General features: G+C 48.2%; 1 protein-coding gene across 6 annotated transcripts in view; it reads right to left on the bottom strand.

The window, feature by feature from the left end:
- Positions 1-17,065, bottom strand: part of SGSM1 (small G protein signaling modulator 1) — an 82,161-nt gene that overhangs the window by 48,532 nt on the left and 16,564 nt on the right. For all 6 annotated transcript variants that reach the window (XM_050923413.1, XM_050923414.1, XM_050923415.1 and 3 more), the window contains one exon: positions 7,792-7,867. In XM_050923413.1, the coding sequence (XP_050779370.1) occupies positions 7,792-7,867 (76 nt within the window). The remainder of the gene's footprint in view (positions 1-7,791; positions 7,868-17,065) is intronic.

Genomic DNA, 17,065 nt, shown 5'->3' with positions numbered 1-17,065 from the left:
GTCCCAACAGCTTAGGCTAAAGACCTCAATTCTGACCCAGTGGTGTTAAATTCTGCATGGCCTTTCTCCCATGAATGAGACATTAGAAGTGGCTGCACGGCTGATGGCCTGGCAGCTCCCTGGCCGAGCTTTGCTTTCCTGGCAAGATTAGGCTGCACTGCAGCTGGTCTTCAGAGGGAACCTTGTCTTCCCAGACACTCTGGCTTTGCTTTCCATGGGTGCTGAGTCACCTCAGAGTCCACTAAGATTGACTGGAACTGAGGGTGTTCTGTTCAGCACTTCTGAATCTCTGGCCCCGTTTCCCTGGAGCGAGTGCTCTCCTTGGTTTGCAATCGTGCCAGTGTTCAGAAGAATGCAGTTACCATCTCAGTGGGTCCCAGTGCAAAAAAGGAGAGCTAAGTTGCTAAGATAACCACGGGCCTAAGCCTCCCCTGGTTTGGCACCCAACGCCCAGCATTGCACACACAGCTTCCCACAAAGCAACCTCTCCAAAAGCAAGAGCTCGTCGTTCACTTTTCCTATCATTCTCCTCCGGGCATCCCAGCTAACGGGCTGACACTCAGCTGGTTTATAAACCACATCAGACTCTGTGCGCTGGTTGTCTCAAGGATTCCCACACAAGTTGTGCTCACGTTAAAAGCAAAATGCTGTTCCCACCCACCCCCCTGACAGTCCTACAAATTCACCCTGGGATCTGACAGCCAAGCTGGGTTTTTTCCATCCTGTGCATCATCAGTAGTGGCAACGGCTCTGCAAAGCAAGTTATTTCCTTCGTGACATCCAGACCCCACCAGTGCAAAGGTGCAAAAGTGACTGGAACTCAGTAAACAACCCTCCAGAACATGCACCAACTGGAAGAGACTCTGCAGCTCACAATCTCAGCTGGGTTGGCTGCCCAGGGGAGTTAGCAGATCTCACTCTGAATGAGCTCAGCAAGCCAACCAACCCCTACCCCCATTCTCAGCTGCTCCTGCTGAACAACACAGCTCAAGATGAGTAGCATGGGGCGAAGGAGGTGGTGATTTTAAGACATTTCTGTGTCCCTTGAGTTAGAGGCACAGTTTCTCTAGGTTACGGTGTGTTGAAGAGCTACCTATGGGCCCTACATCAGACATTCTCCAGTGGGGAGAGCCAAGAATCGAGCCACGGAGCAGGCTAGTTCAGTTCAAGAAACTAATTCCCCGAGAAACCATGTTTCAATGATTTTTGTCCTGAAAACCCAAGTAGTTTCCATAGGAACCAACTACCAAAACCACCTTCCTCTGTCCAAGAACCCGAAGAATTTGGACCATCTGAGCAGCAGCCTAGGACACTGAATGTCATTCCAATTTGGCAGTGGCTTTCCTGGCTCCCCTCACTCCAGAGGATAAACCGCCCCCCTGCAGGGAATGTTGGGCCTGGGGAAGGGACTGCAAGGCAGGCTGGCTGTCAGGTCAGGAGAAGCGTGACAGTAAACACTTTTGAAACTTGGATGAAGCTAATGTGCCGCTTTCCTAGCACTTGAGAACAGAATCATAGGACTGGAAGGGATCTTGAGAGGTCATCTCGTCCAGTCCCCTGTACCAAGGCAGGACTCAGTATTATCTAGACTGGTGGTTTCCCAACCGGTCTATTGTGATCTCTGGCAGCCCAGTTGGGCAGCCACTAACACAGGCTCCCTGCCTGCCCCAGACCCACACCACTCCCAGAAGTGGCCAGCACAGCCCCGCAGCCCAGGAGGCAGGGGTCTCCTGCCGCATGCTGCTCCTGCCTGCAAGCACCACCCCCATAGCTCCCATTGGCCGGGAATGGGGAGCTGTGGCCAATGGGAGCTGCAGGGGCGATGCTTGCGAAAGGGGCAGCCCGCAGAGCCACGTGCCCCCTGCCCTCCCCCAGGGGCCGCAGGGGCACGCTGGCCCCTTCTAGGAGCAGCATGGGCCTGGGATAGGTAGGGACCTGCCTTAGCGGCATCACACTGCACCACTGACCAGGAGCTGTCAGAGGTAAGTGCTGTCTGGCGGGAGGTCACACTCCAACCCCAAGCCCTGAGCCCCCTCCCTGAGCCAGAATCCCCACTCCCTCCTGCACTCCAATCCCCTGTCCCAGCCCTGACCCCCCTCCCAGAGTCAGCACCCTGTATCCCCTCTTGCACCCCAATACTCTGCCCCTGCCCAGAGCCCCCTCCTGCAATCAAACTCCCTCCCAGCAACCCCTCCTGCACCCCAACCCCCTGCCCCAGGCTCAGCTCAGAGCCCTCTCCCACACTGCTAGGGTGACCAGATGTCCCAAATTTATAGGGACAGTCCTGATATTTGGGGCTTTGTCTTATGTAGGTGCCTATTAACCTCTATCCCATCCCAATTTTTCACACTTGCTGTCTGGTCTCCCTACACAATGAGAACTTCTCAGCCCCAGCCCAGAGCCCACACTCCCTCCCGATCCCCAACCCGTACCCCAGCCCGGTGAATGTGAGTGAGGGAGAGTGAGTGACGGAGAGAGGCGGGGATGGAGTGAGTGGGGCGGGACTTTGGGGACAGGGCGGGGTAGATCCTAGGTTGCCCTTAAATTCAAAAAGTGATCTTGGACGTAAAAATGTTGGAGACCACTGATCTTGACCATCCCTGACAGGTGTTTGTTTGAGAACAAGTTGCCATTTCAAATTTTTTTTGCAGAACAAAATATTCCAAAGACTTTTCATATGGAAGTGTAAAAACATTTTGTCCAGGAATACCCAATAAAATGTTTCATCATTCTTGATATCAAAATGTTTTGGTTTGTTGAAATGACTTCATTTCGAGTCAGCTGAACATTAAACTGCATCTTCCCATTGTGGCACATTGCCTCATGGGAACTGTAGTTTGGGAGCCTGATGCCCTACTCTGCCCTATGGGCCAGGCTCCGAGGCCATTTCACATCTCCCATGATGCATCCCTAATCATGTGATCACCATTATATACCATACAGCAGTCAGAGGGGAGTCAGTGTTGCATTATCGGTGATGTAGTCCTCCAGGGAGCCTGGCCTATAGAAGATGAGGGCTACAAACTACAACTCCCATGAGGAAATGCACTGCTAGGGAAATGCAATGTAATGTTTGGCTGAACTGATTCAAAACAAAATGTTTCAGGTCAATTCAAGGAAAAAAAAACCCATACATTCCAATTTGGGTCAAACCAATCTGAAACAAAATATTTGCTTTGATTTTCCTCAAAGGAAAATTTAGATTCTGTGAAAACGGCTTTTCCACTGGAAAATTATTCCAACAGAAAATTTCCAGCCGCCTCCGCTAGTCAGTCTACAGGGCTGTCGATCTGGTTCTCCACTGAGCCTGCGTCTCTGTCTGGAGCCCCTTGTTTAAGATCCTTGCATTCCCTTTCTGGTTTTGCAATTCTTTCTTTATCCCACCTCATTAACTGACCCTTGTTCTTCTGTAGCGCTTCCCCCTCCCTAGTTTTGGTTGTCTCTGGGAAGTCTCCACCCATCTCTACAGGGATCAAGTGGGTTGGTTCCCTGTTTGGTGGCCTCCTCTGGATCCCTGGTTCTGCCCTATGACTCACACCCTACCTATTCTCTCATTCTTTGTCCTCTGTAATTACTTGATTTGTGGCTCAGGGCTCCTCCCCTCATGTGAGGGAATGGGCCCCTCAGTGCCCTGGCAGGCCTCTCCCAATGACTCGGACATAGGCCAGCAACTTTCATCACCAGCAATAAATTCAGTTCTGGCCCAGTCTGGACCAGGCACTGCTGAACAAATCTCCCACTGACTGCAAACCACAGAATGTTCAGAGGCTTGTTTCTGTGACGCATTTGTGATCAGGCACAATCCCACCAAATTCCCAGGGTTTCGTTAGTCAGAGGGAAGGGTGGAACAGGTGAATGGCCTATGATGATTTGATGATAATCTGCTTAACTGTGAGAGAAACACAGAGCTTGCAGCCGAGGCCAAAGGAGCCTGAGACGTGGGCTGAGCGACCTTTTTATTGATCAGACCCCACGGCTAGAGGTTGCTGCTACGCGGTGCTGGCTTCTCTGCACTAGGCACAGCAAAGCAGGTAGCCTGCTCTCACCAGCGTGTGTTGCCATAGACACCGCTCCAGGAGTCCTGTGGCAGAGAGAGAGAATCAACCATGAAGGAGAGTCTATGAGTTTATGAGTCTATGAGAAGAGCAGCACGAGTAGGCTGAAAATGCAGTTTCTTAAGGGTGGGTTAAGATGCCTTTTTAGTGGCTCTCTCTCCAAAAGACGCATGCTGCATGGAACAGGGATGGGGCAGCAGGGAGAAGGCAGTCAGACTCCCCGAGGCACTGCTGTGCACAGCTATAGTCAGAAGGGAAAACCCTGCTTCCCCAAAGAGCTGTGCTGCCTTTGTGTCTGTACCAAGGAATCCGAAACAGGAGAGCACCAGAACATCATGCTCTGCACAGCATACCCAATGGGCCAGCGTAGAGATGGGGGAATCCCCACCCCTCCATACCCAGGGATGAGATACATACACATTACCAAACCATGCAAAGCCACACAGCGAGCACCAGCTTTGTGCAGTGGGCTTTGGCCCCGAGAACTGCCCTGCAAGATTTCCAGAGGGCTGTTCATGCTGGTTGCTGTCACATGGCACCGGGACCACCTGGCAGCCACAGGACACTGCTACAATGCCAGTATAAACAGGCGCCAATGCTACAGGGGGGAGGGGGCAGGAGCAGTTTCCAGAATAGTAATAATTCTGCTTTTAAATAAAGAAATGCCTCTAAAAAGGTGATTCCAAATTCCTAGCAGAGAGACAGAGGAAGGAAAATCCCATCTCACATGCCATCAGATGCGCTGGCAATTGGATAAGAGATTAGGAGCCCTGCAAAATAATCCAAATCCAGTGGACTATGCACCGACGCTGATAGAAACAGAGAGGACAAGGGCTAAGGCCTCTGTGCCAGTTTGAGAGCGGAACCAGGAACCCCTGAGAACAGAGGTATCTGACAAGTTTCCCAGTAGATTCAGCTATCATAACACAGGTCCCTGCTTTATACAGACCACTTGCAGGAGGGGAGTATAAATAGATTCAAAGCAGAGGAGTCTGGAAGAAGTTGCTACTGTGCAGTTCCGCTCCTAGCTCAGAGAAGCTATATTTCTTGCTCTTATGTTATCCAAGGCCAATGGCTGAGGCGAAGAGGTAGCGGAGGGTAGATGGGATTTTATCCAAAATATTGCAAAGCTTTTGCGGAACAGAGCTTTTGTGTGTTTGTTTGAAGGGTTTGCGAAGTTCAGATTCCACCCTGCTTAAAGAGGTGTGACTCCATTGGTTTTTGCTGAGTTGCACCCAAAGGGGCACTTTCCACTGTCCATCAGATTTCTGGGTCCCTGCCACGGCTGCTATCAGCACCAGTCAATGGCCTGGACAATCCAAGAAGCTCCAGGACCTGCCTCCCAGGCAGCCTTAACAGCATTGCCTCCCAGCACGCACCTGTTTTCTATTAGCTCAGAAGGCGGGGCTTCAAAGGCTGACTCCACCCCCAGGACTCCCACATGCTGCTGCTCCTCCTATGCCATTGGCTGGGCTACACTTCTGTCAAACAGCTTCTCTTAAAGGAGCCAACCATCTGTGCCAGGAACCAGGCATTCGCTGCCCCTGCCAGAGGCCCCACGGCCTTGGCGCACCACGCCCTAAGGAGGTGCAGGTGCCCTGCTGGAGGGGAAGTGCAGCCAGTTCAGACCTCCAGGGTTGTCGGGAGAGGTCTCCCCCATGAACAGCTGCAGGCAGAACCAGCAAGAGTTGGTCCTCCAGCACCTAGGGCTGGGAGCAGGCACAGGCCAATCCGAGCCCAGCAGGGCAGGTAAAGCCTGGTGCTTCTCCTGCGGCCTCTTCTGGGTGAAGCCAGGGCAGGGCAAGAAGACTCTGGCTCGCCCTACTCTAACCCAAGGAAGCTGGCCCAGAAAGGGGCCTAACCTTGACAACACCGACCTTGGGTCTCTGAGGGACCAGTGTTTATACTAGGGACTTTACTGCCCAAGTGGCTAATTAGAGTTAAGATTTATTTTGTTTACAGTTATCTCCAGAGGGGATCCGGACAGTTGGAGAACTGACCTGGCCAGAGCATTAGGCCACAGAGGCGGCAGCCCATGGCAGCGCCAGGATACAGGAGTGTCAGAGAGGAAAAGTCCCTGCAATGCCTCACCCTGACACAAGAGGTGTGTGTGCTCGGACAGCAGAAGCACACCAGTACCCTCCATTCCAGGCACGTCATCTTTGCCTGTCTATACTGGCACAATCGCCTTTTGGTCCCTGTAGCCTGAGATCACCAGGTATTCCTGAATTCTCAGCAGAGAGAGGTTCCAGTCATAGGGTGACCCAATGTCCTGATTTTATAGGGACAATCCCAATATTCAGGGCTTTGTCTTGTACAAGTGCCTATTTCCCCTCACCCCCGTCCTGATTTTTCACGTCTGCTATCTGGTCACCCTATCCAGTCACAAGAGAAAGAACCATTAAACAGGGAAAAATAATGGGATGATCCAATAGAAAAACACCCAGTTTTGCCTCTTGCATTCCTGAAGCTCATTTCTGATTAGCAGCAGCAACACTCCTAGAACCACCCCAACATCCCTCTTGTCTTCCAAAGAAAAGACATCGCAGCAAATGTACAGACCTATCAGCAGAGTTATTTGGTTTGAAGCAATCACCAAGAAACCTCTCCAGCCCAGAACTACTAGCAAAGAGGGAGTGAGGCATGCTCCACTTAGTGAGCTTCCCAGCTGCAAGGAGCTATTAGTTCTGTCTGTGTGACCTGCCCCCTGCTCATTAGTGGATGTCTGCAGTGTGACAATTTCCAGCCTGATTATTTTATCTCCCAAGCTGCATTTTGCCTGGTCGGCTTTGCACCATGCAGTTAGAATACAGACAGACCTGCAGTCATCCAACAGGAAGGTTTAATGCACCAAAAACGAGGCAGCTTACCTCCACTGCTCTACTGGAATGTGCAGGAAAAAAGAAATCCCATTGGTAAGGATGCTCCTAAAATCCCTTAGAATTTCTGTTCCACAGTTCCTGCTGCAGACTCACCTCCAGGCTCACATCTCACACCCAAGCCAAGCAAAATCTTTAGGGCACTTTTTCATGCTTTGCCTGACTATTCTTTTAACTGGCTGATTCCAGTACATGTTTTCCAAATGTCAAAATTGTCACTACACTTGGAAAAAGCCAGGTATTAATAGACTGAGTATAGAACCTTGTCAAAGACCAGATGCCGAAAACTGAACCAGCAGAGGAGGCTGGAGGCAGGTCTCCCATACGGTCTCTTTAAAAGGATTTAAAACCTTCACCACACATGCTCCCTGTTCCAAAAGTCCCACCCTCACGCATACCATTTATAAACAGTAACAGGTGCTTGCCCCAAGCTCTGGCTCTTATTTACATATATTAATAGTCCATAACAGTAAAATATTCAAATACCAGATAACGGGGCCTCTGTTCAATCCACTTATAAACAAATAAAAGACACTAAGTACTCCAGGACCTCGTCCGTCTGTCTTTTTTGTTTTGGTTTTTAAAACTAGACAGATGACATCCGTGTCCTCCCCCTTCCGATACTGCCAATCCATTTCACAGTCCCGGGGGGTTATTTTGTTGACAAAAGGATTCGTTTCTTTGGACTGACACTCATTGGTCTTAGCACAAGGTGCCACAGAAGAACAGAGCTAAAATGGAAAGTTATCAGGCCAGCACTATGCTGCGATGCAGCAACAACCCAACATGGAGACAGAGCTGTGCTGTCAACTTCTCAGAGACCATTTCTTTTCTGCACTCTGACCTCAGAGACTTACCACAGAATGAGATGATGTGGCTACTGTCCTCATGCACAAACTTCCTTGTCACAGCTTCCTCCATAATCTGCTTCACCTGTCAAACAAGGAGATAGTTAGGAAAAAAAACTTTTTACACAAGCAACATAACTGGGGCAGAACAAGAGACAGCTATATACTGGAGCAAGTCTGACATGTTCCATCCAGCAGAGGGAATCAGTGAACATCTGCTCAACATCTGCATGGGCCAGAATCGCAAGGCTTAGAAAGCACCAAGCTATTTAAGTGCTTGAGTTTATAACACAAAAGATCAGTAAGGAACTCTCTCTCTGCTGTCCTCCTTCTCTGATGACCACTAGCAGGACCCGTGGCCACACTCAAGTTCCGTGGTCTCGTGGGAAGCCACAATCCATTGACCTGCTAGGCTCCACACAAGCCACTGGAAAGAGCAATGCTATAACAAATGAGGCAAATGATTTTTGCTTCATTTATATTTTCTGAGAGGCCTTAGACCAGGAAAAGGGAGCAGAAAATTAAATCTAGGAATTCAATGGCATTCAGTTAAAAAGAATCAATCAAGGTTACCAAATCCAGCTTTAATACATTTATGGTATTTTCATGCACTCCTGTTTTATGTGCATTTGACAAATTTCCTGCAGCTGGCCTGAACAACCTGGAACTAGCCCATCAAGCCAGATGTCAGTGAATCAGCTCTCATCAAATGAGACTGGGACGATAATTTGAATAGCAATGTAATCAGTGCTGAGCCCTGAGTGACTGAGTCACTATTGCCTGTGACATATTACTGGCATTCTGTTCAGTTCACTTCATTAAAGGGAACCTGTCAAGTAGGTTGGACATTAGGGGCAGGATATTAAAAAAGGAACCCATGTAATTATGAGCAGATTCTGAAGGCACAAAATGGGAGGTCAGATGTAAAAGTCAGAACTAAAATGCTACCCATGGTACAGTGCCAGGGGGCAGATGAGCAACTGCAGCAGATCAAGGCACTGGCTTGTCCTAATGGCTCCAGAGGCTTTAAGCACTACTGTTGTTGGCAGAACTAGAAAAGAAACAGCCCCTACATTTAACCAAGGTCACGGCTCTTGAAGCTTTAACACAGCCCCCTACCGCAGCACTCGTTCCCTCGAGAGCTCCGTCTCCTAAAGAGACCACCTTCTCCAAGTGCCAATGTTACAAGAAAACCCCGTAGCTATCAATGTGTCTCAGAGCTAAAAGAGAAGACACTTCAGGACCATCTCCAACACATACTGGGAGCCTTGACATACAGAAATAAGCCATTGTGGAAAGTGATCATAAATGTATAAAATCAAGAAATAAGGCCAACACATCAGAGCACAGCCTGAAACAGAGTGTGTTGGCAGGTCTAGCTCCTAACCCTTTCTGAAGGGAATCTGTGCACACTGTATTTCTTCTCAGCTTCCTGAGGTTGGACCTTATTGGCCATTCAAACAACAATGGAAGAGTAAACTTCAGGTCACTTTCTCTCTATGCTTCGCTTTTCCTAGGATTTCCCTGGAGGAACCTCTCTGTCCTAGACCCTAGTCCATCTTCTGCCTTCGTAGCAATGCCATGCAATAACCACAAAATTATAACTAAAGCATTTAATCTTTGTGGTCGTAGATTAGAAAAAAACAATTTTTAAAAAATCTAATGTGTCTTTAAAAAATATTTTTCCCCTTCATGGTATCACTACTGAGCAAAATTAAGGTTGTTTGGACACTTTAACTATGCATTTCCATACAGTAACATGGTTGAATTTCTCTCAAGTATAAACTTAACTCTAAATTTCATGGGTTTATAATGCTTGGCTTGGGGATAATTACAACATTCTGGTCATGCTTCTTACCCTTAAAGTTCCTATTACACGCACGCACGCACACACACACACCCCTTTTCACTACAGATTTGACGGATTGTTCATCTCCAACATCCCTGCAAGCACAATAAGTGGGTTTGATATAGGCTTCCGGAGGAGATGAAAATGGGGGAAGGGAGAGAAGTTCAACTCCACCTTAGGGCGCATTCCTTTTTGTGAAATTCAAAATAATTATATGCCTTGCCCCACGTCCCAGAGCAGGGAGATTGTGGTCTTGTAAGGCTTGCCAGATGGGAGTCTTCACAGCAGAGAGCTGTTTATTTTCAATCTCCCTGCATTCAGATTCCACTCCCGGCCTCTACCCATTGGACTGCCATTCTGTTGGCTGTTTCCAAGCAAGTTTATTTTTGTGACTTCCTTCCCTCCCTCCCTCTCCCCGTGTGCCCCAGGAGTTGGTTTCCCTGTGGATGAGTAGGTGGTTTCTATGAAACGCAGTTACTCTTACCAGGAATCTAATACGGAAGAGATTGAAAGGAGCCTCCAAACAGATGCTGCTGCTAATGAGCATGATGCCCAGGTGTGTGCTCACACAGTGCAGGCTCAACAGGGTTTCCCAGCCTCCTGCTGCTCACGTCTAGGGGATGAATGTTCGCAGACCCCAAGGTGACAAACCAAAACTCACAGATCTTTTCCTTTTAAACTGGAGGTGAATAAACAGCCGTTGAAGGTAAATAACCTGCCCCAACAAACAGGGACTCAGGTTGTACAACTGTTAATAGCCCCATGTCAGAGCCCTGGTCTCGGAATGCAGAGTGGTTCTATTCCCACTGAGGATCCTGATTCCCAAGTCCTTCCCCTTTCTCTGTCTCAGTTTCCCCCTCTGTTAAATGATGAGAAGTTGAACACAGACTTGCTTTACAGGGGTGCTGCAAGGCTTAATATTTGTCATGCGCTTTGAGACTCTTGCTTGGAAAACAACCGTGTGAACAATAATAAACAATGTGTTATTAATGAAATAGAAGCAACCCTGGCTGAATGGGCACTGACAGCTACCCACAGCCAGTCTCACGCTATAAGTCTTGGCGTTCACTTTCCTTGTTGGTGCTTTGCCCTCCTGGCGTATCACTTCCTTGCAGTGGTGACATAATGTTGTCACACAGAGACCTCACTTGGGAGAGGCCAAACCCTGCCAGCTGATGCAGCCAACTAGAAGAGCGGCTCTCACTGTGCATCCCCCAGCACCTGGCTCCCACCAGGATACGCCTGGTGCACATGCCACAGCCTCACCCAGGGACCTCTAGGAAGGTGTGTCCCTGCAAGTCACTGAGGAGCTCCCATATCTCTCTCTCAGCTCAGCGCAGCTCTGATTTACGCCCCCAGCTAGCATCAGTTGCCACAGCAGTCAATGAAGGTTCAGCTGGGTATCTGACCCTTAAAGTCTGAAATTATTTATTTTTAACAACTTCCAAGCCACCGATTTTCTCTCTTTCCAGTTTTTCTAAAGCATCTTGCTGTTCACTATTCAGTGTTATGAAATGCAGTAAAATTCACTGTGTGATGCTTATCGTGTGTATGAAATGTTCCACTTACAAGGATGCTTATATCTAGGATGGTCTCTTAAGAAGCTTTTTTAAATTTTTATTTAAGGTTTGACCGAAGAAAGCCTACATACACTAGGCACTTAATGATTACCTTTTGGAAAAATTAAACTCCTCCAGAAGAATTACCCAGGGTCAACTGTGCATAACTGTCAGCTTGACAGCGGGAGTTCTTTTCTGAACACAGATATCAAATAAAATCTGTAAAGCCAAATCCACCCCAGTCTCTTGAAGCAAAATGGGTCAGCTCTCAGTGCGCCTCCATCTCCTACGTGCCTGTGACTAATAGGGGCTGTTCTTGAACCCAGGAGGAAGCAGGATCTGTGAAGACTGATTATAGCTGTGGGTCCCAGGTGGTTTAAATTGGCTGACACTGAGTCAATTACTCTCAGCAGAAAATGTAACATAAATGAGCAGACAGGCCCTAGACACCTGCATCCAATTCGGTAGCTAGCACTTCTGCCTTTCCAGGAGCTTTGAGGCATCACGGTCTCCTCCATGGGTCCTCAGGCAGCCCTAAGACCACATCCACCACCCAGCAGCACACTGGTACTGGCAGGGAACGCAGGCTGGTGGACCCTAGCTCACCAGAGGTACCGCCCATGAAGCTCCTGATTGGAGGAGAGGTCCGGCCTCTCTGATTGGATCAGATTTGCTATATAAGCCAGAAGGTAGCACAGGATGTTGACTGTGCAACTAGGTGAATCCCCGGATGGCTGCTACATTGGACCCTATCTCCCTGCCCTGCTCCTGGTCCCTGACTTGTTCAACTTCCCTGCTTCTGTGCCCCACTTCTAGCATCTGACTTCAACGCTGACCCATGGCTTGACTCCTGACTCTGGCTCTGGTTTCCAACTCCTGCTTCAAGCAGACCTCTAGGCCTTAGCACACTGCTCTGACCACCTACATCCCGGTTCATGACAAGAGCTAGCGTTGGCTCTCCCACCACAACAGGAAGGGTGGTCTGGTGGTTAAAATACTGGTCCAGAAACTTGGATTCAACTCCCAGCTCTGAGGTAAAGTTCCTGCATGATGGCGTCTCTAGGCCTCAGTTCTCATCTGCCAGAGGGGGAGGTTCACTGTCCCTTTCTTCACCCTTTGTCCATCTTCTCTCTAGATTGTTAGGGTTTCTGGGCCTGGGCCATAGACACAGCACCTAACACAATGGGGCCCAGGAGGATGATGACTGGGCCATCTAGACGCTAACAATGGTGCTGCTGCTGCACCTGCAGTCCCAGTTGGTCTGAGAGGATGAGGAGACAAACCGTTAGGGCCCAGATATATGAAATCAGGCTTTACGGTGTATAGCGGAGACTCAAGGCTGCAAGACAACACCCAGGATGGGAAGACGCTTGAAACACTGGGAGATTTGTTCCATTACTTACAGTGCATACAAGTGTCCATATTGATGGTTTCATGACTCAGCACTTCTGATGTCAACAACTCACAAGAATGAGCAGCAAGAGCCCCCTGGGTCTGCAAGGGACTGAGCTGAATTCCAATTTGAAGTGAGCCCTGCACATTGGCCTGAGGGACAGGCAGGGCATCCGCGTCCCTCTCTCCATCCAGAGATAATGAGCCACCCGGCCGGACTTCAGATGCTGTGGACTCTGCCCTGCTTTGAGAGCTGCTGCATTTACAGCATGTTGAGAAACAGCTAATCTGAATGCAAAATGACCAGCCAATGTACGGAACCCTACCACTGGCCAGGAAAACAATGTGCATACGGCCAAGCGTCCAGCCGGTCTCTCTTTAACCACACTACAGCCACGGCGTTCACAAATGCAACAAGGGCTTTTCTCCCAGTCAGCTCCAGTCACTGCGCCACACCCACACCCTCATCTCTGGCCAAACGCTGCAAACAGCCAAATTTCTGTCCTCATTTTGAACCGAATTCTGCCCCCTCCCCTGACAGTGAGCCATACCTGCCTCGGACAGCTGGCTGGAAACACGGCATTGCTGGTAGAGCATGACATGATGAGGGGAGCAAGGCTGTCAGCAGCCAGCTCTTTGTTTAGTAAGATCGTGAATGTGGACGCCTTGTCTGCTCTGCCCAAGTGACCCAGCAGTAAACACAGCAAGGACAGACCAGGTGTAAGCTTCATTCTGCACCTCACTTCCATTGTTTCAAGAGTGCTTTGTTCAAAGCCTCGATAAAACAGATGGCCCGACTAGACCAGAATGAGGTGAGACGACTTACTAGAATGGGAAATGAGGAAAGTAAGACAAGAAGACTCCCTCTTCAATAGTCTGGATATTAGCCAGGTTTGGACTTTGACTCTTGCCTAATCAGAGAAATTAGAGGTGGAAGAGGCCAATTAGGTGCCAGCCAGTCTCCCAGGAACCAATGCCAGGGCATCCCTACCACAGACGCTCTACTGCTTTGCCCAGTTTAGTTTTAAATGTCACTAGCAATGGAGTTACAACCTCTTCCTGTGAGACACAAGGCACCGGTCTCAAGGCTCTTACCACTCCATTTTTCCTAATATATAGACAAAAGTTTCTTTGTCCTAATTTCATCCCTTTGCTCCTAGTTATATGCTCTTGCGTCAGCCGGGGCTATATACAGGCCTCTTCCCTCCTCCATATCTGGAGTATACAAAACTTTGTCCACCTCCTTCTAATCTCAGGTGTATTCTGACTAGAGTATTATAGACGAGAGCTACTGCCTTGCCGTGCTGTGCTCTGACACCCCTACACACAGCGTGTAGAGTAAACACACGGTAAGCCTGGGAGCTCTTTGGGGCTGGGAAGGACTGTCTTTTTGTTCTATGCTGTACAGTATCTAGCACAAAGGGGTTCTGGTCCATGACTATGGCTCCTGGGAGCTACCACGATGCAAGTAATCATCATCAGCAGCATTTACAATGCACAGAAAAGAGGCTCCCAGAGATGCAGTTTAGTTGAAAATTACACAGCTGTGAAGAAAAGTGGCAGCGTATTGCTTGAGCTTGTCAAGCTAAACAACATCAACCAAAGAAATGTTTAGTGAAACAGAAAGGAAAAGGATGTGTGAGACGGGGGGCACTCAGGGGAGAGAAATGAAACCCGGAAGGGTAATGAGAGCAGCAAGCCAATGAACGCAAGACTCAACTAACTGTGCAAAATGAAATATTCATGTGACTGCACGTAAAAGAGAAAACATTCAAGGTAGGACTGAAATTCTCAGTGCTTCCCTGACAGCAAAAGGCTGAGAGGGGATTTGCAATCCAAATCCTGTACAATTGGATTATTAAATCACTGCAAATGGACCAGAGAGAGCAACAGTATAGAACAAAACCTGCTGAGGTCCCTTCCAACCCTGATATTCTATGATTCTAAAACTAAGAGAGAGCCAAAACGAGAGACAACCACCGGGCCTAGAGAATAACGGACTGGAATTGGGATGGTCAATTCACAAACTTGCTTCCCAACTAGCAGATGCAGCACCATATGATTGAACATTTTTGGTGATAAAACAAGCAGTATTTGACTGGCCATTCTGTATCATTCTTATTCAATATTTGGGCGGGATGGGAGCTCTGCTACGATTGTACAGCACCTAACACATGATCCTTTAAACAAAGTAATTGCCCCAGCAAATCCAACTCCAGTTTTGGATGTGTGTGGAATGGCCCCACTGGGCATATTTTGGTCTGAAGCAGAAAACCTTTAGAGAACAACCTGTTTGACAGGTACCCAGCAAGTCAGTAGCACTGGCACAGAATCTGAATCGTAGCAAGGACTGGCCAAGTACCTCAAACATTAACCAGGCAGGTATATTCCTCTTTCCCTGCACAGCAATTGGCTGTGTTGTGAGTTCCTATGGCACCGTTTCTTAGAACACCAGCCTAAGGCTAGGAATGCATGACAGTTATCTTGTATCTACCTAGTGCCTCATCCCAGAGCATCCCAAACCCCTTGACACACTTACGGAGTTCTACAGACTATTGACTTCATCCTTCATTGAACAGCAGCCACTTCTGGGGCAAAGCCAGTGGTAACCAGTGCACGCCAGTGGTAACCAGTGCACACCAATAAGGCACCACAGTTTAGGACAGGAACCAAGAAATATAGTTGCCCATTGATGCTGCTAAGGGAATTTAGGGAGGCAGAATGCAATTACTCACACAGGAATCTGTCCAGGACAGCTGGCTTAATACAGAGAATGCCATGAGATCCAGAATGACCACAGTGATAAGGGTTTCATCCAAAAGACACCACATCCACCACACCACATGCAGCATCACTGCACCCTCACCACCACAGGTCTGTGCACTAAGTCGGAGCAAACGGTGCTCCTTATTGAATTACCACCACCACTTCCCCATTGTGCACAGATGAAATAAGAGATTCCCTGCTCAAGTACTGACCCAGCCCAATGCTGCATAGCTTACAGAGCCTGACAAGATGACAACCCAGGGGGCTATGGCTGCAGGTTGTTTATGATACTGTAATAGAAATTGCACTTACCAACTGATCCTCTTATAAAGCTGGAAGAAGTGCAGTTTTGACATTCCAGGGCAGGGCAGGACAGATACCCCACGTTTAGCCAATATTTACCGCAGAAAACACTTGAACTTCCACTACAAAATTTTCCATTGCAGCATTTTTATGCTAATCCATAACAAAAATCACATAAGCTCCAGACCTATATTAATTTCTAACCCAAAATGCTAAAAGCAAATACTGCCCACTAAAAAACAGACTATGTCTTCTTCCAAATCACTGGTTCATACGGTGCGAATCCGTGATCGCCACACAGCCAACATCCAGAGTTTAAGCAAAATAACTATTTTAGTTTTTCACCCTGTCCTGTTCATTCCGTGGTCCCTATTTATCATTTTTAGAAGTGGATCAATATCTGTCAGGAGACCGAATCTTTAATCAAAGCAGTCTCAGAGATTAATCAGTAATCCAGACACCTATCCGTCTACAAGGCTACACTTTGCACAGGGAGTGTCACTTTTTTGGCAACTGAGCTCTCAAGAGGCCTACAGAGAAATGACCAAGTGAATTCCATTAACCCTGTAGAAATAAAACTCTTCTTAGTCACTGTTACGGTGGGAGAGCAAAGCCATGCCTGACTCAGGGCCTTATTCCAGACTCGTTTCTGCAACTTGTTTTTATGCCTTTGTATCCCTCACACTTATTTGCTCAGGTTTATGGAATTACTACTGACTTCAGTGAGTCCGTTCATCTGCTTCAAGTTAAGCATGTGACTGTTTACAGAATCGGGCCTGGGTATGCAAAACTGGGGCTGTAGGCAGGGAAACGGGCTCCATGTCAGATAACTGGAAACCACTGCAAGCACATATCTCAGACCTGAACTCCAAACCTAGTCGGTGGCGAGGGCCAAACCTGGGCCCATTTCAGCCACACCCAATCTCTAAAACCAGAGTGCACACAGGGATTCAGGCTCTTGTCTCCATTTGCTACAAAATGCCCAGGGTCACACTTTGCCTCTAACCATAAAACCCCAAAGCAAGTTGTCGCAGTCATTTGTCTGCATGCTGTTCCTGGCCCCCACGATCCTTGCTGTCACTGCTTCTTCAGTGTAACGCTGAACATAGCAGTAAAGACAACAGCCAGGGTGCAGGGACCAGGAGCTAATGAATAAATTCCAAGTTTAATGAGTCTAAGCCAATATTTACCCATAACATTGCCTTTCACTTGGCTAGGTTTTTCCACCTAACTTGCCGCATGCTATTGCAAACAATGTGCCTTCTATATTAAATTATATCTGCATTCACAATTTCCTTTTCAATAAGGATGGCAAGGCTGTTTTATTGATTACACACGTGTACCAAGCACGGTCTCTTCCAGCTTTTTGGCTCTGTAGAATAGTTTATACTAAGCTCAAAGTGGACAATCTAGA

The sequence above is a fragment of the Gopherus flavomarginatus genome, chromosome 15, assembly GCF_025201925.1.
Source record: "Gopherus flavomarginatus isolate rGopFla2 chromosome 15, rGopFla2.mat.asm, whole genome shotgun sequence".
NCBI classification, from domain to species: Eukaryota; Metazoa; Chordata; order Testudines; family Testudinidae; genus Gopherus; species Gopherus flavomarginatus.
The sequence above is the reverse complement of the archived record's forward strand: the minus strand, read 5'-3'. Positions and strand labels throughout refer to the sequence as shown.